Here is a 12,674-nt window from a genome sequence, read left to right on the forward strand (position 1 = left end):
AACAGCCAGACAGACAGCCAGACAGAGAGAGAGTCTCGGGCTGGTCGCAAACGAGCAATAGTCAGCTGCATGCTCGGATGAAAATAATAAACTAAACAATGTTCGGGCCATGACGCCATTCGAAACCGACACCTTCGCCTTTCCACGTGAGCGCTCTTACCGATTGAGCTAGTGTGTAGGCCCTACTCTTCAAAATCTAGCCTCTCTTAGAGTATATAAAAACAAGAAATTCCTCCGAGGTAGGAAAAACACCCCCGTCAAAGGGAAATAACCTTCTCAGTTGGTGGCAGTGACTGAGTGAGAATGGTTATTTCCCTTTGACCATTAAGATGTCCCTCTATAAGTCCTTGTATAATTTTAATCCACCAATAACTCCCTAACCGTGTGTTTGACTGGTCCCAATTTTTGTAAGGACCGTCTCAGGAATGTATAGAACCTGTTCACCAAGTTTGGTGACGATCGGTCCGTTCATTCTTGAGATCTATATGCGAACACAAACAAACAAACACATGGACCGAATCCTATACACACCCCTATACCGGGGGTGTAAAAACCTGCACGCATTCAGACCGCCGCGGGATGATGTTTCAACCCCTTGAGCCGCCTTGTCGGGGTGTCAGTTAAGATGTTTAAAACGCAGACATAATGCGTTGACGTACACATTCCCCTTAGATTGAAAACGTCTTTGAAAACAACTGAAACGAATTAAAAATATATATTATCTGACTAGTGTACACACCCTTGCTTTGTAAAAGCACCCATACTTCGTGAATAAAGGTCTCAAGTCTCACTAGCACATTTCATCGACGTCAAGTGTTACGTTGATGACGCGCTTCCTCATTTTAAGTCCTTTAAATGAAAAAGTTCCCTGGCTGGGCACGTGAAGGCGTGTAAAGCTAATATCTCAAGTTTGATTGACGTAAGGAACCTAATATTTTGCACACACCCTAGGCCCCACAATTTCAAGCTACTCTCAAAATTTAAGCTTAATTGATCCCAGAGTACCAGAGATACAAGTCTAAACTGTCGTGGGACAACGGACAAACATCCAAACAGACACAGTGAAACCTAATAGCCGCTTTATACATAACGGCGGCTAAATAATGCGTATATATACTACATTGGTCACTGGCTTGTTGTTGGTCAATTTGAATATGTACCTTATTAAATGACCTTGAACTTTGACAACTTTAAGTCACTGATGACGTGACGTCATTCATTATCTTTTGATGTCCAGGTGGTACAGAGAAGGCAGGACGGAAGTGTGGATTTTGAGCGAGGCTGGGAAGACTACAAGAATGGTTTCGGCAAACCCACTGGTGAGCTCTGGCTCGGTGAGTAACATTGCAAGTCACCAATTTAAAATATTTCGAGGACAAATATTTGTCACAATATTTGCCAGCAGAATCTTACGCTGTCTTTCTCTTTTCTTCTTCCATGCCCAAAAGCTAACAAAACACGACTCTATCTTGCTCGATAGCTTCAACCCTTTTTGATCATGTGCAAACAAAATAACTAACGATCTACGCACGCGCCCTCCTTCTCTCTCTCTCTGTCTCTGTGTCTGTCTGTCTGTCTGTCTGTATGTCTGTGTCTGCCTCTGTCCGTGTGTCTGTCTGTCTGTCTCTCTCTCTCCCTCCCTCTCTCCCTCTCTCTCCCTCTCTCTCCCCCTCTCTCTCTCTCTCTCTCTCTCTCTCTCTCTCTCTCTCTCTCTCTCTCTCTCTCTCTCTCTCGGCCGCGCCTCGTTCATTTGCATAGCGCGCGAAACTCATGTTTTTTCGTCACGGAAGACGACTTAGTTTTCTTTTATTTTTTTTATTTATCGTTTTGTGTTGATTTATTTTGTTTTAATTACACGACTGTAAAGGGCAAGAGTTTCTTCTGAATTAAATAGCCTCTCTTCCCCTTCGCTCTCCACTGAGCTCCTCTCTCTGCCAATCTTTCTGTGTCGGTATCTCAGTCTCCGTCCTTGTCTGTGTGTCCGTCCGACTCTGTCTTTATCTCTGTCAGTCTGTCTGTCTGTCTGTCTATTTATCTGACTCTCTCTCTCTCTCTCTCTCTCTCTCTCTCTCTCTCTCTCTCTCTCTCTCTCTCTCTCTCTCTCTCTCTCTCTCTCTCTCTCTCTCTCACAAAGATCCTACGCGTTAATTTCACATACGTATGCCTCCCCCCCCCTCCCTCCCCCAGAGACCATGCACCGTCTGACCAGCGGTCAGCCCTGGGAGCTACAGGTGACGCTATATGCCACCATACCATACCTTTGTCTCTGTCTTACCCAAATGTTACCCTCCACCACGAAATGAGTCGCATGTCACCTCGCGCGGTTCTGCGCTAGGCTTAATATAAGTCCGGGGAGTGTCTGGTAACAGTGTGAGGGTCACCTTAGTCACATGCTTATAACAGTTTTCGCTCTTTTCAAAAACGGTTTTCACTACTAGCACTGGATAGAGCATAACAAAAACTCTTTAGGAAAATGTAAAAATATTATTAAAATCATGCGAAGGTCACATGCGACTCATTTCGTGGTGGAGGGTCACATATACAGGACACACCTCTGTTCTTCATTTATGATCTTTTAACGAAACATACACTCATTACGATTTACATCCAGGTCTGGAGACCATGCACCGTCTGACCAGCGGTCAGCCCTGGGAGCTGCAGGTCACGCTGGGGGACTGGGAGGGCAACGTCACCTACGCCAACTACAACAACTTCTCCATCAGCTCCGCCGCCGACAACTTCACTCTCTACGCTGACTACTTGGAGGACAGGAGTCAAGTCAGTAAGTGGCCGATATGATATGTGTCTTCTCAGTAACAGTTTAACTTCCGGTATATGCCGGAAATCCGGTTTCGATGGTGGCCTATTTTTACATTTAGTCAAGTTTTGACTAAATGTTTTAACGTAGAGGGGGGAATCGAAACGAGGGTCGTGGTGTATGTGCGTGCGTGTGTGTGTGTGTGTGCGTGTGTGTGTGTGTGTGTGTAGAGCGATTCAGACTAAACTACTGGACCGATCTTTATGAAATTTGACATGAGAGTTCCTGGGTATGAAATTCCCGAACGTTTTTTTCATTTTTTTGATAAATGTCTTTGATGACGTCATATCCGGCTTTTCGGGAAAGTTGAGGCGGCACTGTCACGCCCTCATTTTTCAACCAAATTGGTTGAAATTTTGGTCAAGTAATTTTCGACGAAGCCCGGGGTTCGGTATTGCATTTCAGCTTGGTGGCTTAAAAATTAATTAATGACTTTGGTCATTAAAAATCGGAAAATTGTAAAAAAAAATTAAAAATTTATAAAACGATCCAAATTTACGTTTATCTTATTCTCCATCATTTGCTGATTCCAAAAACATATACATATGTTATATTCGGATTAAAAACAAGCTCTGAAAATTAAATATATAAAAATTATTATCAAAATTAAATTGTCCAAATCAATTTAAAAACACTTTCATCTTATTCCTTGTCGGTTCCTGATTCCAAAAACATATAGATATGATATGTTTGGATTAAAAACACGCTCAGAAAGTTAAAACAAAGAGAGGTACAGAAAAGCGTGCTATCCTTCTTAGCGCAACTACTACCCCGCTCTTCTTGTCAATTTCACTGCCTTTGCCGTGAGCGGTGGACTGACGATGCTACGAGTATACGGTCTTGCTGAAAAATGGCAGCTACTTGACTAAATATTGTATTTTCGCCTTACGCGACTTGTTGTTCTTTCTTTGTGTTGTTGTTCGGTTGAGGCTCAGGTTTCATTACATTTCTCAATTTGTTTGTTTGTTTGTTTGTTTGTTTGTTTGTTTGCTTAACGCCCAGCCGACCACGAAGGGCCATATCAGGGCGGTGCTGCTTTGACATATAACGTGCGCCACACACAAGACAGAAGTCGCAGCACAGGCTTCATGTCTCACCCAGTCACATTATTCTGACACCGGACCAACCAGTCCTTGCACTAACCCTATAATGCCAGACGCCAGGCGGAGCAGCCACTATATTGCCAATTTTGTAAAGTCATAGGTATGACCCGGCCGGGGTTCGAACCCACGACCTCCCGATCACGGGGCGGACGCCTTACCGCTAGGCCAACCGTGCCCGTTACATTTCTCAGTCCCACCCATGCAGTTGTATCTCTACCCCCATCCCTGCCCCCAATGCTGTATTGTGTTTTATATACGCTACACCCCGAGTCACAGTTCATCAGTAGGACCGATGACTAGTAAGAAGATTTAATTTCTTCAACTGTATACCTGTCTCTCCAAAAGTAACGAGACATGTGTGGTTTTGATAATTATTTGGTTAAAGGCATACTAACGCACTCCCGTGTTTACAAAGTGTAGTTTGCCCACAATCGATGTCAAACGCACCATAAGACCATATAATGACGATACGTCACCATGCGCGGACCATAATACATGCATTACAGCTTGTTCTAGCCTCTGAAAAAGTGAGGATGTCAACAAAGCCGCGGTGTTCTCTCCCTTGCATCAACGTTACATGTGTTGCCAAATCTATAAATAGGACGATCCAGATCAAAATGAAAATTCAAATATCTCAACATTTAAGGGGTCCTAGACCACAATATTTTGCAGGGAACTTAATTTAGTCTGTCTCCAGCTGTTGGTAAAGCAATTAGCGTGTATAGTCATCGAGTACATATGGCTTTAAACAATTTAAACAGCAGTACAGTTTGAGTGAAATCACACGGGAAGGAATGTCTAAGTTGGGGTACGAACAATTGTGCAATACTTTGTTGTTGTTAGACCCCCGGTATAGGGGTGTGTATAGGTTTCACTCGATGTGTTTGTGTTCGCAAGTAGATCTCAAGAATGAACGGACCGATCGTCACCAAACTTGGTGAACAGGTTCTATACATTCCTGAGACGGTCCTTACAAAAATTGGCACCAGTCAAACACACGGTTAGGGAGTTATTGGTGGATTAAAATTATACAAGGCCTGGTATAGACGGACACCCCCGTTGGTCAAAGGGAAATAACCATTCTCACTGCCACCAACTGAGAAGGTTATTTCCCTTTGACGGGGGTGTAGTTCCTATCGGAGGAATTTCTTGTTGTTGTTGTTGTTGTTGTTGTTGTTGTTGTTGTTGTTGTTTTTGCTGTTTTTGCTGTTTTTGTTGTTGTTATCGTTGTTGTTGTTGCTAAGTTAGAATGTACGAAATGACACAACACATAAAACATGGAAAAACGCACAAAACACACAAAACACACAAAACATGGTAAAACGCACTATAACCACGCACACTCTTACATGACTATACAGACGACAGCCTGGCGCGGAACAGCGGATACCAGTTCACCACCTACGACGCCGACAACGACATTCAAAAAAACATTAACTGCGCGAACAAGCTCAACGGCGGATGGTGGTTCGTTAAGTGTGGCGACAGCAATCTCAACGGCCTTTACATGAACAGCAGCGACGCCCCGGACACAAATGGCGTCCGATACAAGCAGTGGCTGGGAACAGAGTACTCGCTCAAGTTCGCCCAGATGAAGATTCGTCCCGTTCAGGGATTTCGGTAAAAGTCTGCAATTTATGGGAATGTTTTTGAGAATGTTTTTTTGTTTTAACCTGTTTGGGGTTTTTTGGGTTGTTTTTTTTACATTGCTGATTGACTTTCTTACGACTTTCTTATAACAGTGTTATTCTTAATCAAAAAACAAGAAAGGTAGGTTGTTGGAACGTTTGCTATTAACAAAACAATACTATACATTCACAAATATATCGACCCAACGGTCTTTTAAGTGCACAGACAAACAACGAGTAACAAGCCACCAAAAACTGCATAACGAATCGGGTTTTGTGCCCCTGAAAGAAAGGCGACGTCGTCATAAACTTTTACTGTATTATGAAATTGTAAATCGTTTAACCCCAGAATATTTATATTCCAAACTGCCGGTCCTGGTTTCCGATGTAAATCCTTACCACAGACGACGCCCTCTTGAACGTAAGGTTCCATTGTGCAGAAGTGAGTTGATTCTGAATTTTGGAACGTTGGCAGTCTCTTTGTTTTTGGATTTGGTGTTATTCTTATTTGGAACGTAAAGACGAGCGCAATTGCCTAGTGGATAGGACGCTGGCCTCCCAAGTGGAAGGTCGTGGGTTCGAATCCCGGCTGCGCCTGGTGGGTTTAGGGTGGAAATTTGTCCGATTTCCCAGGTCAACCTATTTGCAGACCTGCCAGTGCGTTATCCTCCTATTAGTGCATACACGCAAGCGCAAGACCAAGTGCGCACGGAAAAGATACTGTAATCCATGTCAGAGTTCGGTGGGTAAACGAAACACGAAAATACCTAGCATACATCCCCCGAAAGCGGCGTAAGGCTGCCTAAATCGCGGGGTAAAAACAGTCATACACGTACAAATCCGTTGGCGTTTGGTTTAAGCGTGTTTATTGAAATTCTCATACACACGTTTCAAACAATAACAACATTGAGAACGTTAACAAGCAGATTGCTTATGGACACGTTCTTGAACTTATAATCAATACACATTCAGATAGCAAAACATGGCGAACAAGTGATAGCTTCAACACTTATCTTGATAATCTTTAATTATATAGGGAGAGGGAGAGAGAGAGAGGGAGGGAGAGAATGCCTGGCTACATCAATTGCACAGTTAATATAATATCAGCCGAAGCGATTAGTTAACATAACATAGTCTTGTACAACAGAGAATATTTTCGTGTTGGCGTTTCAGTCCATGAACGGAGAAGAAGATGATGACACATGTATCGCTAAACGCGTAAATTATCTGGAATTCTTTGGAACAGTATTCTCCGTAGGAACAAAAAATAATAACATAATTTCGGCAACAAAAACACAAAAACAGCAGGACACAGTTGGGCATCGGTGCTATTCTTATTTGGAACGTAAATGGACCGTTAGTTTCATTTTCACTTGTTCTCAAAGGGCTTTAACCCAATCGTTTCCGGTTTAACTGTACACTAGACAAACTTTGAGAGACAACAAAATTTGGAATAATAACACAAACAAAATATGAAAAAGCTTTGCTGCGGGTAACGATGCAATCTGAAGGGGGTACAAAAGCGTAAGACCTCCAATAGTTCCCTAGATGATTGTAAACCGGTTTACTGGTTCAAACAGATAGTAAATTTCGTGTGTTATGGTTTGTTTGCTAGTTGTTGTCGTTTGCTTGTTATTGTTGCTTTATCTTCTGTTGTTGGTTTTGTTTGTTTTGTTTGCTTGTGTTAAAAAAATTGGGGGGGAGGGGGAGGATTAGTAATGTCCGTCAAATGAAGAAAAGTACGATGAACATTAAACAGCAGCACAAAAAGGACAGGTATTGGCTTTACTTTGAATTGAAATTGCGAAGAATGGCGAAATGTCGTTTTCACTTGTTATTTTAAAACTTGAAGATGTAACATGTTGCCTTTGTTTTTTCGTGTACTAAATAGACTTCTCCTACATTCGTGAGAGAGACCACTCATGAGATAACAATACCGAAATGTTTACTCCCTTGTTCCCTGTTAGTCTTGGTGGTGGAAGGGGTGGAGGGAGGGTAGCGCGACATTCGTTTGCAAATTTTTCGTGCCTTGGGGAGTTCTTTTCTCGTACAAAAGGTGTACTCGGAGTAAGAATTTCGTACGAAATATTTACTCCGGAGTACATTTTTCGTGGAGTAAAAATGTTCGTGTTACATTTTAAGAACGAAAGTGACAAGCAAAGAGAGGCAAATAATTATGATGGTTTAAAGTATGCGTTTTTCTCGACCAATTTCACAAGCAACCTAATTATGCTTAATTGTAGAGCTCACTCCGTCGATTAGTTTCACTAGAACTGTTCTTCGATAAAAGTGACTTGTATAAGGATTTTTCAATAAAGTCACTGGATTGTGAGCTTTGAATGTACCACGCTTCCCCCCGCGGGTTAGGGGGAAGAATTTACCCGATGCTCCCCAGCATGTCGTAAGAGGCGACTAACGGATTCTGTTTCTCCTTTTACCCTTGTTAAGTGTTTCTTGTATAGAATATAGTCCATGTTTGTAAAGATTTTAGTCAAGCAGTATGTAAGAAATGTTAAGTCCTTTGTACTGGAAACTTGCATTCTCCCAGTAAGGTCATATATTGTACTACGTTGCAAGCCCCTGGAGCAATTTTTTTATTAGTGCTTTTGTGAACAAGAAACAATTGACAAGTGGCTCTATCCCATCTCCCCCCCTTTCCCCGTCGCGATATAACCTTCGTGGTTGAAAACGACGTTAAACACCAAATAAAGAAAGAAAGAAAGAATGTACCACTCTAAAGGTTCAACATGACCAATCGTACATGCGCAACTGGCAACCTAGCTTCCATTCGGATAGACACAAACCCGTCGCGATATAACCTTCGTGGTTGAAAACGACGTTAAACACCAAATAAAGTAAAGTAAATAGACACAAACACTGCAACAACCTGTGCGGAGTAGGATTTTTTTTTTTTTGTTTTGTTTTTTGTTTGCTGAATGATTTCGCAGATCGACAAAGGTGACACTTACGAAATAAAATCAGAAAAATATGAATAAACTGAGATGAAAGTGTAGTCAGACTTGTGATTTTCGGTAAATGTCCAAGTGCTCCTTATCCCGTGTAAAATCCCGGGCAGGTCTGAGTTGGGTGGACATGAACATGGAAGAAAATGAACGGAGCGATAATGTAGAGGATAATGTAGAGGAAAATGCAGAGATTCATATAATAAAACATTATTATGCAGTGTTCTGAAGTCTAAAGTGTGTGTGTGTGTGTGTGTGTGTGTGTGTGTGTGTGTGTGTGTGTGTGTGTGTGTGTGTGCGTGCGTGCGTAAGTGTGTGTGTGCGTGCGTGCGTAAGTGTGTGTGTGTGTAAGTGTGTGTGTAAGTGTGTGTGTAAGTGTGTGTGTGTGTAAGTGTGTGTGTGTGTAAGTGTGTGTGTTTGTGTGTAAGTGTGTGCGTAAGTGTGTGCGTAAGTGTGTGCGTAAGTGTGTGTGTATGTATGTGTGTGTGCGTGTCTGTGTCTGTATGTGCGTGTCTGTGTCTGTCTGTGTGTGATCCTCGACACATGTCAACTTAACACGATGAGCCAAAAACGGTATCCTTACTCCCAACCCCCCCCCCCCCCCCCCCCCCCCCCCGAGTGCCCGGTGCGGTACGTACAAATCATCAGTCATTCTGCTGAAAGTGTAGGTGGCACACACCTGGGTAGTGCGACTCATGTTGCTGCTAGCTTTCTACTGGGAGGAAGCCAACCGAATTTCCCAGCAATGGCAAAACACGTCTAAAGTGCGCACGGAAAAGATCATGTAATCCATGTCAGAGTTCGGTGGGTTATAAAAGACCCGAAAAGACGCAGCATGCATCCTTCGAAACCGGTGTACGGCTGCTTAGATGGCGGTGTAAAAAGGGTCATACATGTAAACACCCACTCGTGCAAACAAAACACGAGTGTGCGAGGGAGTTTCAATCCCATGAAGAAGAAGAGGAAGAAGAAGGAGAAGGAGAAGGAGAAGAACAAGCAGAGGAAGAAGAACATGAATATGAACAAGATCAAGAAGAAGAAGATGAAGAATTAAGAAGAAGAAGAAGAAGACACGTGAAGAAGAAGAAGAAGAACAAGAACATGAACAAGATCAAGAAGAACAAGAACACCAACAACAACACAACAACAACAATAACACCACCATCACCAACAACAACAACAACAACGAACAACAACAACAAACAAACAACAACAAACAACAACAACAACAATGAAAAACGCACCCCGTATTATACGGGGGGAGTAATAAGATACTCACAGTCAAACTTCATGCTCTGAAGGCCGTCGGGAAGAGAGCTGAGCGCAGTCTTAAGCCATTCATCCAGCTGTTTGGCAAACCGCCGTATCACCTGCGTCAGGCTGAAACAGAGAAGTTGAGGTTGTGTAAAATGTTTTTACTGATTGCTTTTGAACTGAACGCGAAATGGTCATTTTAAGGGAATAAAAGGTGACTTTTGTTTGTTGGCTCTCGTTAAAGATTGTGTTGACAAGTTAAAAGAGTTGCATTAACTTGACGCACGTGCTCACGCATCTACGCCCTCGGACGCACAAGCGCGCGCACACGTACGAACGCACGCACGCACAAAATACAGAGAAAGACAGAACGGCAAACACACACATACACTCACACACACACACACACACACACACACACACACACACACTTATACACACGCTAAGTCTCTCTCTCTCCGAGTCTCTTTCTGACCTGTCAGGTAGCGGCTGAAGCACTGTAGGCATGAGAACACTTGCTATGGCTTTGTACAGAATGGAGTCACACACACCCACCAACATCACGATGGTACTGGAATCCAGAATGGGAACGATATGCGGTGGCATCCCTTGCCAAAAATGCAACAAGAAATTTTGAACCTGCGAAAGAAAAACGAAAGGAATATGATGAGAATCATGACCCAAAAGGCAAAGTAGGCTACTAACTGAACGATGTAGCAAAGGGAAGCATTCACAGATGAAAGGTGGCATTCTCTGCCAAAAATGGCACAAGAAATTCTGAACCTGCGAAAGAAAAACGAAAGGAATATGATGATAATCATGACCCAAAAGGCAAAGTAGGCTACTAACAGAACGATGTAGTAAAGGGAAGCATTCACAGTCAGATGAAAGGTGGCATTCTCTGCCAAAAATGGCACAAGAAATTCTGAACCTGCGAAACAAAAACTGAAAGAAATACATTTCATAACCAAGTGATGCAGGCTTAATGAACTACATGTATCTAGCAAAGGGAAGTAAACGTTTAAAATGGGGAGTGGGTGCTTGCGATGTAGGGTGGTGTCCCTTAAATGCCAAGAATGCAACAAGAATTTCTGTGTATATATGTCTTGTATACTTGCCATTTACATATTTATTATACATGTTGAAGGATGAATGATGATACATTGTAGACGGATGCATGTTATTGATTAAAAGCCCCACAATGATGTGCTTGGCAAATACAAAACAAACAACAACAACAAAAAACAAAAAAAAGAATTTCTGAACCTGCAGAAGAACAATGAAAAGGAATGAGAATCATGAACAAGTAGGGCAGATAACTCATGACAAGATGGAACAAACGAAGGGAACTAGGCGCTCGCAAGATGGATGACAACTCTAAGTGAGAGTTATGCAGAACCTGGAAGAATAAGAAATTTTGAAATGAACAATAGACACACATCCTCGTTTGTTAATGTCAATGCTTCTTATTCAAAATAAAGTCTTTTTTCCCCTTTCAATGCTTCTTATTAAATATAATTTGTTCATTGAGATGTCTTATCAAATGCCGTTTGTTTGTTGCAATACATCGTATTAGAGTGAGTGTGTGTGTGTGTGTGTGTGTGTGTGTGTGTGTGTGTGTGTGTGTGCGTGCGTGTGTGTGTGTGTGTGTGTGTGTGTGTGTGTGTGCGTGAGTGCGTTCGTGCCAGAATGTACGTGGAGTGCGTGCGAGTGTACGTGCGCACGTGCGTCCCGCGTGAGTCTGTGCGTGCAAGTCTGTGTATGTGTCTCTCAGTGTCTGTGTCTGTGTGTGTCTGTATGTATGTATGTCTGTGTCTATGTCTGTGTGTTATTTTGGATCAGAAGGAAAGGAGAACTCGCCTCATCAAAGTTGGCTCGTATGACGGTGTCGAGAATCCTCTGGCAGTGAGTTCTATACATCATCAGGAACGTTAACACCTGCAAAAATCATATCGCACACAGTTTGGTTACCTCCCTTACTTAAGATTTTTACACGAGAGACTGAGAGGGAGAGAGGGCGAGAGGGAGGGGGAGACAGAGAAAGAGAGAGAGAAAAAGAGAGAGAGAGTGAAAAAGAGAGAGAGAAAGAGAGAGTGAAAAAGAGAGAGAGAAAGAGATAGACAGATAGACAGACACACAGAGAAAGACAGAGGCAGACAGAGACAGCAAGGGAGAGAGAGACAGAGAGATACACGCAGAGAGATAGCCTACATCACAGGAAAAATTGTATCAGAAAAACTATCAGAAAAATCGTAACAGAATAATCGTATCAGAACCATCGTGCAGAAAAATCGTATCAAACAAATTGTTCAGAAAATTTGTATCAGAACATTTTTTTATCAGAAAAGTCGTATCAAAGGTGAGGGAAGTCGTCATCAATGCTAACCTTCCCCTCCTCAATACCGGGGGGCACCTTGACGTCCTTAATGTCCGGAAATTCAGGTAACAATGTCCCCAGCTTGGAACGCGGGGAATACGCCACCAGCTGCAGTGATCAGAAAAAGACATCCAGAGGTCAGCGTAGTGCAATTTAAAATAAAATATTTTAAAAAAAATTAAACACCCACACAAACACATTCAGACACGCAGTAGTCTTCCCCTTCTTGCTCTTTGTTTCTGTCTCTGTCTCTGTCTCTCTCTCGATCTGACTCTCGCTCTCTCTCTTTTTCCCTCTCTCTCTCTATCTCGCTCGCTCGCTCGCTTGCTCTCTCTCTCTCTCTCTCGCTCTCTCTACCTCTCTCTCTCTCTACCTCTCTCTCTCTCGCTCTCTCTCTCTCCCTCTCTCTCTCTTTCTTTCTCTCTCTCCCCTCTCTCTCTGTCTCTCTCTCTCTCTGTCTCTGTCTCTCTCTCTCTGTCTCTCTCTCTCTGTCTCTCTCTCTCTCTCTTTCAATCTCTCTCCCCCTCTCTC

The 12,674-nt window shown here is 42.8% G+C and overlaps 2 protein-coding genes across 2 annotated transcripts in view; one reads left to right on the forward strand and one right to left on the reverse strand.

Annotated features, from left to right (window-relative positions):
* LOC138973647 (microfibril-associated glycoprotein 4-like) overlaps window positions 1-8,733 on the forward strand; it is a 34,464-nt gene extending 25,731 nt beyond the window's left edge. The window contains exons 4-6 of the mRNA XM_070346376.1: window positions 1,238-1,334; window positions 2,612-2,782; window positions 5,283-8,733. Of these exons, the coding sequence (XP_070202477.1) occupies window positions 1,238-1,334; window positions 2,612-2,782; window positions 5,283-5,545 (531 nt within the window). The 3' untranslated portion in view covers window positions 5,546-8,733. The remainder of the gene's footprint in view (window positions 1-1,237; window positions 1,335-2,611; window positions 2,783-5,282) is intronic.
* LOC138973667 (transcription factor RFX4-like) overlaps window positions 1-12,674 on the reverse strand; it is a gene marked incomplete in the record, with an annotated part of 81,103 nt that overhangs the window by 44,924 nt on the left and 23,505 nt on the right. The window contains 4 exon segments of the mRNA XM_070346399.1: window positions 9,792-9,892; window positions 10,242-10,405; window positions 11,627-11,704; window positions 12,153-12,251. Of these exon segments, the coding sequence (XP_070202500.1) occupies window positions 9,792-9,892; window positions 10,242-10,405; window positions 11,627-11,704; window positions 12,153-12,251 (442 nt within the window).

The sequence above is a fragment of the Littorina saxatilis genome, linkage group LG8 (assembly GCF_037325665.1).
Source record: "Littorina saxatilis isolate snail1 linkage group LG8, US_GU_Lsax_2.0, whole genome shotgun sequence".
Taxonomy (NCBI): domain Eukaryota; kingdom Metazoa; phylum Mollusca; class Gastropoda; order Littorinimorpha; family Littorinidae; genus Littorina; species Littorina saxatilis.